The following is a 15,929-nucleotide window of genomic DNA, read 5'->3' as shown; positions in this document are numbered from 1 at the left end:
TGAGCAGCACTCACCGCCATCAACTTAAACACAACCAACAGTCAACTGGTTTTCACCTCTTTGCCATAATGGCTCAGTGCATGCTCATCAGCAGATGGCACTTTAACTTCCTCTTAAAGGTAGCCTTGGATTCTATTTCAGCTAAGTAGCTTGGCAATGAGTTCCATTCCATGATAGCTCTGTAAATCACAGAAGATTTTAGTAGATTTGTTCTCGGTTTAGGTGCCATTAGATGGCCTGACGTAGCTTGTCTAGTCATATGGTCATGTTCTTCTCTTATGTAAACTATATGATCATAAAAATATTGTGGTTTTTTGACAACTTGAACATTTCTGAGAAAAGTAATGAGACGGGATTGCAGACGTTTCTCAACCGTAAGCCATGATAATTGTCTGTGCATAACTCCAATGTTAGTGCGCTTTGAACAGTGGAGAGCTAGCCTTGCAGCCTTATTTTGAGCTATTTGTAGTTTCTGTATATGTGTTTTTGCTGCTGATGACCATATGACGGGACAGTACTCAAGATGTGACAAAACCAGAGCCTGGATGACTTCTTTCAAAGTGGTTGGTGTTAAATACTTTGTGCATTTTCTTGTCACAGCTATGCTCCTTCCTATTTTTGTTATTATACTGTCAATTTGCTTTGTCCACTTTAAACCTGAATCAAGAACCATGCCAAGCAACTTAGCCTCTTTTACCTGTTCCCAGGGCCGCATTAACGACCGGGCCGTCCGGGCCGCGGCCCGTGGGCCTCAAAAAAAAAAAAAATTAAATTTTGGAGGCCCCTCGTCACTAGAGGTCCCAAATCATTTTTTTTTTTTTTTTTAAGCTTTATTTATTTTTTTTGGAGGCCCCTCGTCACTAGAGGCCTTTTGGAGGCCCCTGGTCACTAGAGGCCCCAAATTATAATTATTATTTGTTTTACTTTTATTAAAAAAAATTTGAGGCCCCCGTCACTAGAGGCCCCAAATATTTGTTTATTTTTTTTTTTTAACTTTTATTAAAAAAAAAATTGGAGGCCCCTCGTCACTAGAGGCCCCATATTTTATTAAATTTTTTTTCTTATTTTGGAGATCGATGTCATACTGTGACACTGATATGAAAACATATTTCATCAACTAAAATATTTAGTCAACAAAAATATTTCATCAACTAAAATATACAGTACGTCACACCCTGCCGTCTGCAAGTGACTAATCTTGAGTATTTTTTCTCCTCTTCATAAGAGTTTGAGGTTCTCCACATCCCAGCCCCGACGCCTGAATACTTTTACCAACGGATTTCCAGTTCCGCGTTCGCGTTCTGCGCTCTGATTGGCCACTGACGTTTCTGGTAGCGCCAATCGTGTGACGCCTCTTTCTTTCACCGGTTAAGCTTAGGCACTCTTTCGAAGTTGGTTAAGGTTAGAGTTTGTCTTAGAGCAGGGCGATAGAACACCAGCCCTGATTCCATACTCTAACCTTAAGCAACTTCGAAAGAGTTGCCTAAGAAACGTCAGTGGCCAATCAGATCGCACCAGAAACGTCAGTGGCCAATCAGATCGCAGAACGCGAACGCGGAACTGGAAATCCGTTGGTAAAAGAATAGACGCAGCCCCGACACGAATGAGGCAGATTGGGATCATTATTCATGACAGACAGCAGAGACACGCCGGTGCTGATAGCGGATATCATCGAGCTCCCCCTAGTGACTAGGGGCCTCCACTACACACTAGTAAAAAAAATAAAAGAAATACGAAAAAAATATATAATCAGATCCTCATCCAGCGTTTACTTTCACAGCATCTATAGTGACTACTAGTATCATCTCATCTCTTCTCTATCTATTTTTATTACATTTTTTGTATTGCAAATACAAATATGATTGATTGTTTGATAATGAGGGGTGAGAGACGTTGAGTCTACGTGACACTGACGTCCAGGTCCAGGGGTCACTGTCAGGTCAGGTCAGGTGACCACTGACCGCGAGAATTGCACTTGCAAGTTGATCAAGTAGGCTAAGACTCGAGTAGTACTGTATGATCATATGAGACTCAAAAAACATGGATAAAAAAGTTAAACGGTGGGAAAGCGGAGCTGCTAAGTTAAAATCTAAACAGGAAAGGAACAGAAAGAGCGCGTTACTTCGGCAAAGCATACCGACTATCTCTACTTTTTTCACCCCGTCAGGTAAGGAGGAGGATAGCCCCCTGGCTAGCACTAGTAGTAGCAGCAACGTTAAAGAGGCTGAGCCAGGCGCCGCGGGCAGAGAGGACGAGAATGCTAACGTTATTATTATTGATGCTAGTGACAGAGAAGAGGCAGCGGCAGCCTCTAGTTCAGCCGGCCCACCACCACCAGTGGCTGCCACCTGTTCGTATATGCCCGCCGCATCTCCACAGCCCAGCCCCAACACCAACACAAATGACTCTGACTCTGAGGCAGACCGCGATGATGACAGCCCGCCGCCGTCGGTGCTTGAACATGAAAACCAGGAGGATTGGTTGGACAATGTTACGGATCCAGCTTTTTTTTTTTTTTTTTTTTTACTTTGACCAGTCAGCTGGTTCTTTTAGCGTTTATCGCTTTTTCTGGTCAAGCATGACCGACAGAGACAGGTTGAATGGGGTATAGATCGGGGGAAAGACACTCTGAGAAAATACGGCGAGTCCGGGAGTCGAACTCGTGTACCCCAGATCCGTGACGCGCACGGTTGTCCCCGACGCCGAAATAGCGTCCGAGGTACGCGGTGAGCTACTGGAGCTCCCCTGCTTTTTTCTTTTTTTAAGTGACATATAAAAACGCCACTGTGTGTGGGTGTGTGGGGGGGGTCTCCACAAGAATCTGGCCCGGGGGCCTCTGAATTCTTAATCTGGCCTTGCCTGTTCCACTGGCTGACCAGCCAGAGTCAGTCTTAATTGTGGATCGCTGCTTAATATGTGCCTGGATCCGAACACCATTGCTTTTGTTTTTGCAATGTTGAGTACCAGTTTGTTATTGTTGACCCAGTCTGTTATGGATTTAAGCTCTATTCCAAGTATATTGTTTAACTCACTACATGTTGATGCTGTACTGTACATTGTCGAATCGTCAGCATACATGATTACACTAGATTTATTTAATACATAAGGGAGGTCGTTTGTGAATATTGAGTATAGCAAAGGCCCAAGCGAACTTCCCTGTGGGACCCCACACTGCAACACCTTACTTTCAGAAAAGCTCCCATTGAAAAATACTTTCTGGCTTCTCCTAGTCAGGTAGGTCTCCATCCAACACATAGCAACAGAGCCAAAGCCATAGCATTTGAGTTTGTTCAGCAGCAGACTATGATCGATCACATCAAAAGCTGCGCTAAAGTCTAACATCACAGCTCCAACAAGCCTCCTATCATCCATGCTCTTAAACCATTCGTCGGTCATTTGGGCAAGTGCTGTGCTTGTAGAGTGACCATCTCTATACATGTTGGTAGTTTGTTATCAGACTATTACTTGAAAAGTAGTTTTGAATTTGGGTGTATACAATTTTTTCTATTATTTTACTTAACACTGGGAGGAGACTTATGGGTCGACTATTGGAACCAGCGAAGGTTTTTATTTTGTCCTTAGGTAATGGGATAACCTTGGCTTCCTTCCAGATCTCAGGGCACACACCTTGCTCTAGACCAGACCTGGGCATTGTACGGCCCGCGCTTACCTAGGATTTGACTTGATTCAACAACAAAGCAGTCGGGGCAAGCCGAAAAAACTGTCGAAAGTGAAATTTGAAGTTTGGATTTTTTTTTTTCACAACTGAGGTAGGTAGATTACATTTTTAGAGACTAAAGTACAGAAAAAAGGTACCGTTGGGTACCGGTATTGATTCACAGGTACCGGTACCGTATCGGTTCAAATGTGAACGGTACCCATCCCTACTGAACACACAACTGCAGGGCAAGGGCATTTTTGCTCATGAAATGCATAGCCATGTGAAAGCCTTCATGACAAAGTTGCAATTAATTTCAAGGCAACTAGGCAGCAACAATCTCAAACACATGAAAACCCTGAAAGAAGTCAAACCATCAGCTGATCACCGGCACAGGTACTCATCCATGTTGGGAGCACTGCATGATGAATTTTCAAGGCGTTTTCAAGATTTCAAAAAGGTTGAGGATGAAATGCAGCTGGTTTCCTCTCCCTTTACCTGCAGTGTTGATAGTTGTTCAGCTTGAACTCATTGACCTGCACTACTGAAAGAGCACTTTAAGTCAGCATCATTGCTAGAGTTCTACTCTGCTCTCAAGGAGGAGAACTTTCCAAACATGAGGAGACATGCTCAGAAGATGTTGGTTCTCTTTGGATCCACCTACATATGTGAACAGACATTCTCAGTCATGACGTTTACCAAGTCCAGGTACAGATCCTCTCTCACTGATGAACATCTGGCAGCTGTGCTTCGCATCTCCACCTCAGACATGCAACCTGACTTTGATGGACTTGTTAAAGCTCAACAGAGACTGGATTTCTCACACTGAATGAAAAAAAAGAACTGAAGAACACTAAAATGTGGAAATATAACAAGTGAAATGGGACACTTGATCTTTTTATTTCTTTTTTTTGCACAGTTCTGAAAACATTAAATGTTTAAAGGGGCTATGTACTGCTATTCCTAGCACTATTTGGGCAACTTTACACAATTCCTGTTAGTCTATTGAAGACATTTGTAAGGTTTATTTAAAAAAAATGCATTGTTTTATATTTCTAATCAAGTACTCAAAACCATAATTTTTCAGCCTCAAGAAATCAGGCTGTTATGGCCTGGCTCCGCCCATAAGCACTTTGAGTGACAGTCAGTCCACAGTCTGCACTGGTAGAGGGAGGGAGGGAGGGGGGGAAGAGAGAGAGAGAGAGAGAGAGAGAGAGAGAGAGAGAGAGAGAGAGAGAGCGAGAGAGAGAGAGAGAGAGAGAGAGAGAGAGAGAGAGAGAGAGAGAGAGAGAGAGAGAGAGAGAGAGAGAGAAAAAAAAGACAGGCCGTTAATGACAAGGCCCCCTCTCTCCCTCCCTCCCTCTCTCTTCCTTTCTCTCCCTCTCGGCTCTTGGTGATGAGAGTCCGCGGGAGCTTGTGGTTTTTTTCTTTTTCTTTCTATCTCCCGTTTGCGGGTGTGTGGCGCGCGGCCGGCAGGTACCCCCCCCCCCCCCCCCCCCAAGTGCCCCCTCTCTCTCCATCTCTCTCTCCCTCTCTCCCTCCAGAGCGCACGGCCCCACTCCGCCTCGCAGCTGAGGAAGTGGCTTCCTCCACTCGCTGTCTAGTCTAGGTAGAATGGGGGCGGGCATTAGCTCCAACCACAGAGCCAATCGCATCACCCAGCGGCCGTATGACGTATATCAGCCGTTCAAATCAAAATGGCCTGATTTACTGGAGGAGGAAAGGGGCTGAGTTGAATCAAAGCAATCCGCCAATATGGTATTTAGACACTAAAACACATTGATACGAACTCCTATTACTATAATACAATGCTAGAGACTGAAAAATGACATTTATAGTATATGTCACCTTTAATATAGGCATGTAAAGTAAAAAAAGGCTACACAACTGGGACACTTTTCTTTACACAGTTCAGTGACATGTCTTGTTTATTTTTGCTATAAGATGATGTGATGTCTTTAGAAAGCTAAGAAAATCCTTGTTTCAATAGTATATGAAACTCAAAATGCCCTTTGTTATTAATGTTTCACATTTTGTTTATCATTTTGGAAATAAATTCTATTTGAATAAATGATATTTTTGAAAGCTAACCTCACCTTTTAATTGCCAAATAATAACATACACTCTTACCAGGGGTCAAAACAATGCCATTTACTGCTTTTTATATAGAAATAAAATGTATATTATGCATAATTGAGTTTGGAATTTTGGCATTTTGACATTTATTGAAGATGTGACTTAATGGCTTAGATATGTATTTGGCAGTCATTTTGAGCAATTTACCATCCAAGTTGTCAATACCAGGAGATTTATCATCAGACAGGTGTAAAAGCATATTTTCAACATTTTCCTCTGTAACATATTTGGTACATGTAGTTAGTTGTAGTTCTTAGTTCTGTATGAGCCCGCTGATATTGTATGCTTCATACAGTATAAAAAGTTAAAGAAATAAAGACAAAACACTATACAAAATATACAATATACAAACTAAAGTACAAAATGCAAAAATGAGGTAGGGATGTAGTGCAAATCTTTTAGTAATAAATCGATAAAATATGATGTAGTGTTAAAAAGTGTTTAAAGGGTCTAAAGTGAATGTTAAAGATGAGTGTTTAAAGTGAGTGTGTGCATGTGTGTGCAATGAATGTAGATGGATGGGTTAGTGTTGCATAGAGTCGTTATTGAGCATCCTGATGGCCGGGCCCAGGAGTTTTAATCCCTATCTGATCGGATCAGATTTGGATTTTGGGTAGTTCAAAACCAAAAAACAGGATCAGGATCACTTTGATATCCGATCAGATCAGGAAATCAAATCCAAGCTTTAATCTTGGATCAAATCTTCAAAACGGGTATTTCAAACCGACAACACAGGATTGGGATAAATTTGATCCCAAAAAACTTGATTATCTTGATTCCACCAGAGGGGTGGATTTCCAGTGGATTACCAGAGCAAAATGTACTATACAATTTATTTAAAAATATGTTTCAATATAAATAAGATGGCAAAGTTTGTTAACTGAAATAATACACAATTCTTAGCAGGCCCGGACTGGCCATCGGGAGCACCGGGAGTTTTCCCGGTGGCCTGGCCTGCACAGATTTAAAAAAAAATTATAAAAAAATATATATATATAATTTTTTTTTATTATAATAATAATAATAATTTATATTTTTTTGCCAGGCCATTGTTTCTAGTTGTGGCGGCGGTGCGGCGCAATAGTTAGATAACCTAGGTGGGTGGGGAACAACCAGGATTTCAGTGTCTGAGTTGGAGAACTATCTGACTCTCTCCCTCACGCGGATCAAACACACACAATGGAGCCGTGCTGCCGCTTGTGATTGGTGGAGGCGGGACCAGGCGATACAACTGATTGACAGCGGAGGCGGCGAATGGAAATCAATATTATTTGACAATTGATGCTTTTTGTTGGAAATTTCAGTCAGTGAGCTCATACTTTGAGCTAATTTTATAGTTAAAATGATTGAGACAGCGCTTCTTCTGTCTTCGTTGTGCATGCATGCGTGTGCTCACCACACGCGATACATGTGTCACTATTCTGGCAGTGGCTACTGTTATTATAGTAAGTATTGTAATGAAAGGTCTGTTATTTAATGTTTGTGTAAAGGGCTATTTTAACTGTTGATGGGTAGTGCATCAGTAAAGTGAATATGGTATTGTGCTCTTGCTCTGTTTGAATAGGTGGAGAGAGTGGTTAACTGTATTATAATAGTAAATAGAAAAATATGTTGTGCTCTTGCTTTTTTCTTTTTGAAGGTGGAAAGAGTAGCATTGCTAGTGCCACAACAGTTTTATTTGAGGTTCATAACAGTACATTGTACTAAGCAATTGTTGGCTCATTAGTTTGTGATTCACATGCACTAAAATTCACCAGAATGCAGGAAATTAAGTCTTTGTAACAAAAAAAATCCTGGTGGGGGACCCCCAGACCCCCCGCTTAAAAAGTGGCCTGATTGGGGCTATATTTCGCGCTATATCTCCAGGTATGAATTATTTCCCTAGTCCGGCCCTGATTCTTAGCCTTCATGGCAAATACATTTTATTTAAAAAAAAATTGGTCACATTAATGGTGGCCTATTTTGTTTTCAACCAAATGCTGATGACATAAATGTTTATGCTCATAAAAGTATCACAACAAAGATTGTCAATCACAAATGTAATTTAGATTAAAGAAAAAATATCTTCAAAAAAAAAGTCCATCTGTCATCACTCATCACCTTCAGCAAACTGAAATCGGTAGGATTAAAGCACTGATATTCAGGATCTAGTAATCTTGAACAGTCTGAAGTCTGAATCTGGATCAGGGTGATCCTATCATGGATTGCTTTGAAATATCAGGACAAAATATGGCAGAGTTGTCTGATCCTGGATCACAAAAAATGGGATTTAAAAATCTGATCGAATCAGATAGGGATTAAACATTTTGAACTCCTGGGCCCAGGGATAAAAACTCCTTTGAGTCTCTCTGTACTGGCCATGAGACTCCGGTAGCGCTTGCGTGACCGCATCAGTGCAAAGAGGCAGTTGTTTGGGTGGCTAGAGTCTGACTATTCTCTTAGCCTTGGCCCCACAACGCCTGGTGTAAATGTCCTAGAGAGTGGGAAGTTATCTTCTGACTCACTTTGAACTTTCTTAGACGCCTAAGGAAGTAGAGGCGCTGCCGTGCCTTCTTCACTGCATTGTCTATGTGTGTGGTCCATGTCATGTCCTCGGATATGTGAACTCTGAGGTACCTGAAATTGTTCACTCTCTCGACTGGTGCCCCATAGATGCTGAGGGGGCTGTAGTTCCTTGCCCCAAACCTCCTAAAATCCACACTCTCTATTTTGCCATAATCCTTGATCAATATCTCTCCATTTTGTCATAATCTTTGCTCAGTGATCAAATCACATTTGGTGTCCTATCCAACATTGAGAATTAATTTCATTAGCCAATAATAATAATAAGATTTAATTAAAAGTGAATTGTCCACAAACCCAAGTTAACCTCTATGCTATGTTGTTTTTCTCTATGTACCAGTGTGTGGTCAGCCTGCTCTGAACACCAGGATAGTTGGGGGAGAGGATGCTCCCTTAGGGAGTTGGCCCTGGCAGGCCAGCCTTAACAGGGGTACCCAGTTCTGTGGAGGATCTCTCATCAACAACCAATGGGTGCTGACTGCTGCTCACTGCTTCCCACGGTGAGGAAGTATATCAACATAATGTCTTCTACTCCTCTGTTTATTATCAACTATAATTGATACACAAACACAAGCATTATGTCTTTCATGAATTTATTTTATTAATTATGTTTTCCCTTCAGCACCAGTACAGCAAATTTGATCATTTATTTGGGTCGTCAGAGCCAAGAGGGATCCAACCCCAATGAGGTGTCTCGGACGGTTACAGAGATCATTCGACATCCCAACTACGACAGCTCTACAAGTGACAATGACATATGTCTTCTGAAGCTCTCCTCACCAGTGCCGTTTACTAACTACATTCTCCCAGTCTGCCTGGCAGCTCCAGCCAGCTCCTTCCATGCTGGCACTGATAGCTGGGTCACTGGCTGGGGCACAATTAGAAGTGGAGGTGGGTAATGACTTGATCACGGGTCATGGGACCATGGTCATTTACCTAACAAAGTGGCTGATAGAATAGACTAACATAAGAAAAAGCGAATGGGACAAACACATATTACAGTTGAACCAATTAACTTTGCACATATTCATATAATTTGTCTGGTCTTCATTCAAATGGAGAACGTGTATGAAGACGGCATCCTGCTACATTGACAACCTTCTCTCACAGTGTAATAGAAACCTGACGTTTCTGAATTAACTCTAAGTAAAAGTATACTTATGTATATTTTCTGAACGTATACTTTGTATACATTCAAGTAAAAGTAACATAAAATCCGATGCACCAGGCGGTAGTTCTCTTAATTACGAGTTTTTCATTTGAGTTAAACGCAGTAGTGTGTATATCATGGCTTTTGTATCGTGGATATGCTAAGGGTTAGTCCATACAATTCAAGATATCCTCAAATTAGTATCTTCCAGTTGTTTTCCGGGAACAGCCAGGGGAACGGGTGGAGATGACTGCTGAGCTCTATTGCTGTTGCATTTTTGTACTGTACTGACTTGCTTTCCTTCTTGAAAATGAATTAATGTTACCTACTGAGTTAGTATTCTATTAATTCAAAACAAACTGCTGTTGCTGCTGATGACATAAAACACCACACTCCCTGTGTGCCAGGTGATTTTCCTAAGAATGTCCTACCAGACACCAATGTTTAGAACAGCAAGTGTAATAGGATTCATGAACTGGGTATAGGCAGATGCACCAGTGTGTTAAGTCAATTGGCAATAGAGAGTGGTCAAATAGACTTTTGTTAACATGAAAATGTTACAGATTATTGTGTGCATAAATATATTGAAATCATACTTTTGATGAATTTGTATACCAAAATAGTACACTTTTAATACGTTTACTAAACATTTGGTAAACAGCTCAGTGTCTTTTAAGTGCACTTAGACTACACTTACAGCATATTAATGACTATCATACTAAATATGTGCATTGAATTAATGAAAATATATAGATCCAAAATTACATTGCAAGTATATTCTCAGAAAAGGTAAAAATATACTTTTAACATACTTAATATACTAAAAATACACTTTCAGTATGGAAAAATATGCTGTATGCATTTTTTACTTGGATATGTTGATATGTTTGGATGCTTTGCATTGTGGGGTGGCTAATGATGTCAATCTCTGAGGTGGGCAGCAGACAGTCTGTGATTAAAAATATATTCTAAAACATATCACCATGTATGTTGTTTCTCAAACTGACTTTGTGTCTTCGCAGTATTGCTCCCGTTCCCACGAATTCTTCAGGAGGTTGATGTGCCAATTATAGGGAACAGACAGTGTAACTGCAACTATGGAGTGGACTCAATCACAGATAACATGATCTGCGCTGGTGTGGCTGCTGGAGGGAAGGACTCCTGTCAGGTGATCATTTTAACACACAGTCCTTAGGTTTAATTCCCTGCAAAGATATACCGTAATTCCTCTAATAGTAACCGGGTCTCAAATACAAACCGGGTCTCTATTAATGGCCGGGTGCGCTCTTGAGCTAAGCAATTATAAGCCGACCTCCTAATACAAGCCGGGTTACTAATATACTGAGCTGCATACTGAGCTAGTTACTTGATTTCACTTTGAAAACGTTGAAATGACCAGTGACCACCTGTAATTGCACTGTTTACTATTTCATACAGTACTTGGTTTCAATAAATGAACCCAGTACATTTTACTGGGTTCAAACCGACACAAAATGTTGATTTATTCATTATGATCCGTTTGAAAATTTGAAATATAGGCCTCCCTCTTATACAGGCCTCCTCCTAATACAAGCCTGGTACCCGCTACAGTTGAAACAAATACAAGCCGGGGTTACTATTAGAGGAATTACGGTATCTCTGCTGACACAGTGAATTCCTCTTTCCACAGGGAGACTCAGGTGGCCCATTGGTGAGCAAGCAGGGCACTCGCTGGATCCTATCTGGAGTGGTGAGTTTTGGTCGAGGTTGCGCCCTACCTGACTTCCCTGGAGTCTATACCAGAGTGTCCCGGTATCAGTCATGGATCAAGAGTCAGATCACCAGTGACCAGCCAGGCTTTATTAGATTCAACTCCGCTGGGACTGATGGAGACCTCAGTGTCTCATGTACTGGACTGCCAGTACCTCCACCAGCTCCCACCACCACCACGGCTACTACACCAACAACGACGACCATCAGGACAGTGATTTTCAGATCACCTGGAGAAACATTTACAAATGACTTGTTGAAGTCATCATCTGCATCTTTTAAAAGTCGCGCTGCACTGATAGAAACAGTGGTAAGTCTTACTAAACAATATAAATTGTGGTAGTACTTTATAGCTACAGGTGCTCAAATCTTATTTGCAATATTTTGAGATCTACAAGAAATACTTGAAGCAGTGGTTCTCACCTCCCAGGGGTCCTTGAGGGGGTTCCATCTGGTCCCAGGGGTCCTTGAGGGGGTTCCATGTGGTCCCCAGAAAAATCTCACTATTAATTAATGAATTGACTAGAATAGCCCAATGGGAGAATGTACAAGAATGACTGTTCTGTAGGGCGGCTACGTGGCGTAGTGGGCAAGGCGCTCGCCACGAAATGCTGGAGACGCTGGGCTTGTCAGTTCGAGCCCAGCGCTCCACATTTGCTTTCAGTTTAGCTGGTCGTCCGTACTAATACACATTGGCCGTATTAGGGGGTGGGAAACTGATGGGTGGGGATCGGGCGTTGTGGACAGCGACTCCTACAGGTCGGTTGGTGCGCCTGCGCAGTAGAATCAGGAAGTGTCGGGGGCAGCGTGAGCCTCCCACGCGTTACTCCTCGCCACTGAAAGATCGAGCTGCGCAGGTGAAAAGATGCGACTGCTGTTACCTCAAGTACTGGAGGGGACTTGTGCTATGTATGACTTAGTCCACATTGCAGCCGGCTTGTGGGAGGCAAGAAACAGCGTCCGTGACAGGGGAGGGTTGAATTGGATGATACGAAATTGGGATGGGAGAAAATATAGAAAATGGGAGAAAAAGTGGATCAAAAAAAAAGAATGACTGTTCTGTGTATAGGTTATCTGTCCACCTACACGTCCTACAGTATAGACAGCTATGGAAACTACCCCCCAAGACTTAAGACTTGACTTGAAACCTGACTTGTGACTTGACTTGAGACTTGATTTGAGACTTGACTCGAGACTTGACTTGAGATTTGAGACTTGACTCGAGACTTGACTTGAGATTTGACTTGAGACATGATTTGAAATTTTACTTGAGACTTGTGTCGTGACTGAATTCGACACGTTTGGTTCTGGGTCCGTTCGGAGGAGAAGAAAAGGCTGGAAACAAGTGGTTGTGGTCCTAGTTACATGCCTCTAGATGTCTTCAGTCTCTCAGACGTCTCCAATCCACATATTAATATTATTTATCTAGCTAGTTTTAACTTAATCTTAAATCAGTTGGCCATATATTAAATGTTACGTCACTTGCCGCAAAGAACTTTGTTTTCACCTTTTATGTAGTTCTATATGTTTCTTAAATTTGTTTGTACATCTCGAGAATTCCATTTCCACAGAATAGTCACTCACATGAAGGCATTTCCACAGAATAGTCACTTATATTAAGGCATTTGCAAAATTGTCATTTTTATGATGCAGCTATTACATTTTTTACTTTCGGCCCAGCAAACCATTTCCAAATGTAGGTGGTGTCTAATTTTTCTCATTTTGGATAAAAACTTTAAATGATGTCAATTATAGTAATTCTGCCAGATGTAGTATGAATGCTGTAAACACTAAAAACAATCAAGAATGTAACCAGTATGAATTCACACAACCTTGTTTTCATTCCTCTAGCTTGAGCCTTACTACACTGAAGCATTCTCCTCTTTCACCAGCTTGACGGTGGTAGCATTCAGGTAATTTGCTGATGTTTAAGTACAAAAGGTAGATTTTCAATAAAAGGCCAAATAATATGATTCTGGGTTTCAATCCAGTATGAGCCTGTTAAAGGAGCGCGCCAACATTATGGGAAATGGGTTTACCATCTTCTCTAGAGTCAGACAATAAGATAGATACTAATTTCCTCTCTGTGTGCATTCAGTAGAAAGCTAGCCTAGCTTAGCACAAATTAATGGAAGCTTATTCACTTCCATTCATTTGTGCTAAGCTAGGCTAGCTAGCAGCCAGATAGCTTTCTACTCAACGCAGAGAGAGGAAATTGATCACTATCTTCTTTTTTGACTTTGGAGAACAGTAAGTGCATCTCCCATAATGTTGGCATGTTCCTTTAAACATCTAAGGCTGTCAGGAGTCTAGTGTTATGGGCATGTTCAAATGTGTGCTACTGCGTTTACAAATGCAAGTCCAAATGTGTAGTGCAAAGATAATTGGATACATGCACCATGCAGCACAAAGATACATAGCAGGATAATGTGCATCACATTTCATGTCAATAAAATTATTAGTATTTACCTGGATGGATTGTAGTGGCCACCTTGGGTCACCATGCATGATGGATGGACAAATAAATGAAGAAGGAACAAACAGTCTACCGCACCCCCCCCCCCCCCCCTCTTTTGTGACATCATCATGGGGGGCGGCGTGGCTCAGGGGTAGAGCGGGTCGTCCAATGATCGAAGGGTTGGTGGTTCGAATCTCGCTCAAGCCCATGTCCATCCCACTGCCGTTGTGTCCTTGGGCAAGACACTTAACCTACTTGCCTCGTATGAATGTGTATGCATGTGAATGAATGTTGGTGGTGGTCGGAGGGGCCGTAGGCGATGATTATTCGCCACGCTTCCGTGAGTCTGCCTCAGGGCAGCTCTGGCTGCAATTGTAGCTTACCACCACCGGTATGACTGTGTATGAACGAATAATGGACTCTGTAAGCGCTCTGGGGTCTCTGGGGTGTCACGAAGAGCGCTATATAAATCCAATCCATTATTATTATTCATTATTATTATCATGTTGGCACCCCTAATAACAGCTGTAATATGACAATTAATATATTTCTCTGTCACCTTCCCACCTTCAGATTTGGATCAATTGTCAACACAGTGAACCTAGGATTTCAATCTACATCTGTTCCTGATGACACTCGGATTGGAGACGTCTTAATTCAAGCAGCACAAAACATCAATCAATTCAAGATCGACACTAACTCTGTCACCGTGGATGGCACACGTAAGCAATAAACACATAGATACTGGATTTAAATTGTACCTATTTATTTATTTTGATAAATCTGTCCAAAATCAGCATACATTTTCCATGATACATGGCATGACGTATGTCCTTTTCTCTGTCTGTTTACAGAGATTTCAGGCGGAGTAAGACACAACATCAGTCTCTTTACTGTGTCCTTGGCAGCTCTGTCATGGCTACTATCACGCCATTAGAGATCCCGGGGAAGATTTGCCTTGCCTTTAAATATAGAGCACCAGCTGATTGGAACAAACTGCCTAGTTCACTCAGATCTCTCACTTCTTACTGGTTATTTAAGATATCTTTGTTCACTCATCTACAGACTACTTGCACTTGGTATTGATTTACTGTGTTAGGGCTTATATGTTGTTTACAGATCAAACTATAATTTTGTATGTGTTTTATATGGGAACATACTGGTGATCCTCTTGGGAGAAATCAGTGTGGACTGTGGGGGTGAGCTTGGGAGAGCTTGGGAGAGTCTGTCAGTGTATAAGTGTATTTTGTTGTCCTGTGTTTTGTTTGTTATGTATGGTATTGTATGTATTGTATTGTATTGTATTGTATTGTATTGTATGTTTTGTATCCTATGTTAAGGACCCCCTCGAAAACGAGATAGCATATCTCAAGGGGTTTATCCTTCTAATAAATTTCAAATTGGCAAGGATCTCCAATGTCAGATGTCTGTCGCGGATAAGATAGTGACATAATGTAATGGTCAAAAGCGCACCGGACAACGGCTTGGGTACATTGAGAGGACAGCCTCCTGGTTTGCTGTCGTTGCTGGCTCCACTGGGCAAGATGTCTCACTGTTGCTAGATTGAAGAGTGTGCGTTACACTGTGGAAGGAGCAAATTATGTCAATAAGCACTTGGTTCACTGAAACAGTTATTATTAATGTCTATATCATTACTAGAAATAGTAGTCCTTTGAAAAAAAACATTTATGAATGATTTTGGAGCCTATGGAGAAAACATTCACACACACAAAGAAACCTACACATGAAATGAAAGGTGTGATAGATGTGAACTCAATAATTCCCTGTTTTTGATAGATGCAATAATGATCAAAGCTCTGTGTTGAAGACCATGATAATCATAGAATGTATTACAGCCTAAACGATGCCCAGTATAACCATCCAGACAATCATATTTATAATGTACCAGAGTGTATTATGACTGTCATGCATGAGTGTATTCTGTGAGCTTCATTGCCATTTTGTACAATTGAATGCAATAAGTAACAGATATTCACAATGATCAGAATACGAAATGCATCCGTCTATGCTCTATGATGGCAGTGGTACAATCTCTGGAGTGTTTCTCTTTCTCTGTGTGTGTGTGTGTGTGTGTGTGTGTGTGTGTGTGTGTGTGTGTGTGTGTGTGTGTGTGTGTGTGTGTGTGTGTGTGTGTGTGTGTGTGTGTGTGTGTGTGTGTGTGTGTGTGTGTGTGTGTGCGTGTGTGCGTGTGTGCG

The 15,929-nt window shown here is 41.5% G+C and overlaps 1 protein-coding gene across 1 annotated transcript in view; it reads left to right on the top strand.

Annotated features, from left to right (window-relative positions):
* LOC311224009 (serine protease 27-like) overlaps positions 1-15,120 on the top strand; it is a 17,244-nt gene extending 2,124 nt beyond the window's left edge. The window contains exons 3-9 of the mRNA XM_084308804.1: positions 8,697-8,856; positions 8,979-9,247; positions 10,529-10,674; positions 11,176-11,565; positions 13,107-13,168; positions 14,287-14,435; positions 14,568-15,120. Of these exons, the coding sequence (XP_084164930.1) occupies positions 8,697-8,856; positions 8,979-9,247; positions 10,529-10,674; positions 11,176-11,565; positions 13,107-13,168; positions 14,287-14,435; positions 14,568-14,650 (1,259 nt within the window). The 3' untranslated portion in view covers positions 14,651-15,120. The remainder of the gene's footprint in view (positions 1-8,696; positions 8,857-8,978; positions 9,248-10,528; positions 10,675-11,175; positions 11,566-13,106; positions 13,169-14,286; positions 14,436-14,567) is intronic.
* The last annotated feature ends 809 nt before the right edge of the window (positions 15,121-15,929 follow it).

Source organism: Notolepis coatsorum (genome assembly GCF_963971535.1).
Source record: "Notolepis coatsorum genome assembly, chromosome: 2".
NCBI classification, from domain to species: domain Eukaryota; kingdom Metazoa; phylum Chordata; class Actinopteri; order Aulopiformes; family Paralepididae; genus Notolepis; species Notolepis coatsorum.
The sequence above is the reverse complement of the archived record's forward strand: the minus strand, read 5'-3'. Positions and strand labels throughout refer to the sequence as shown.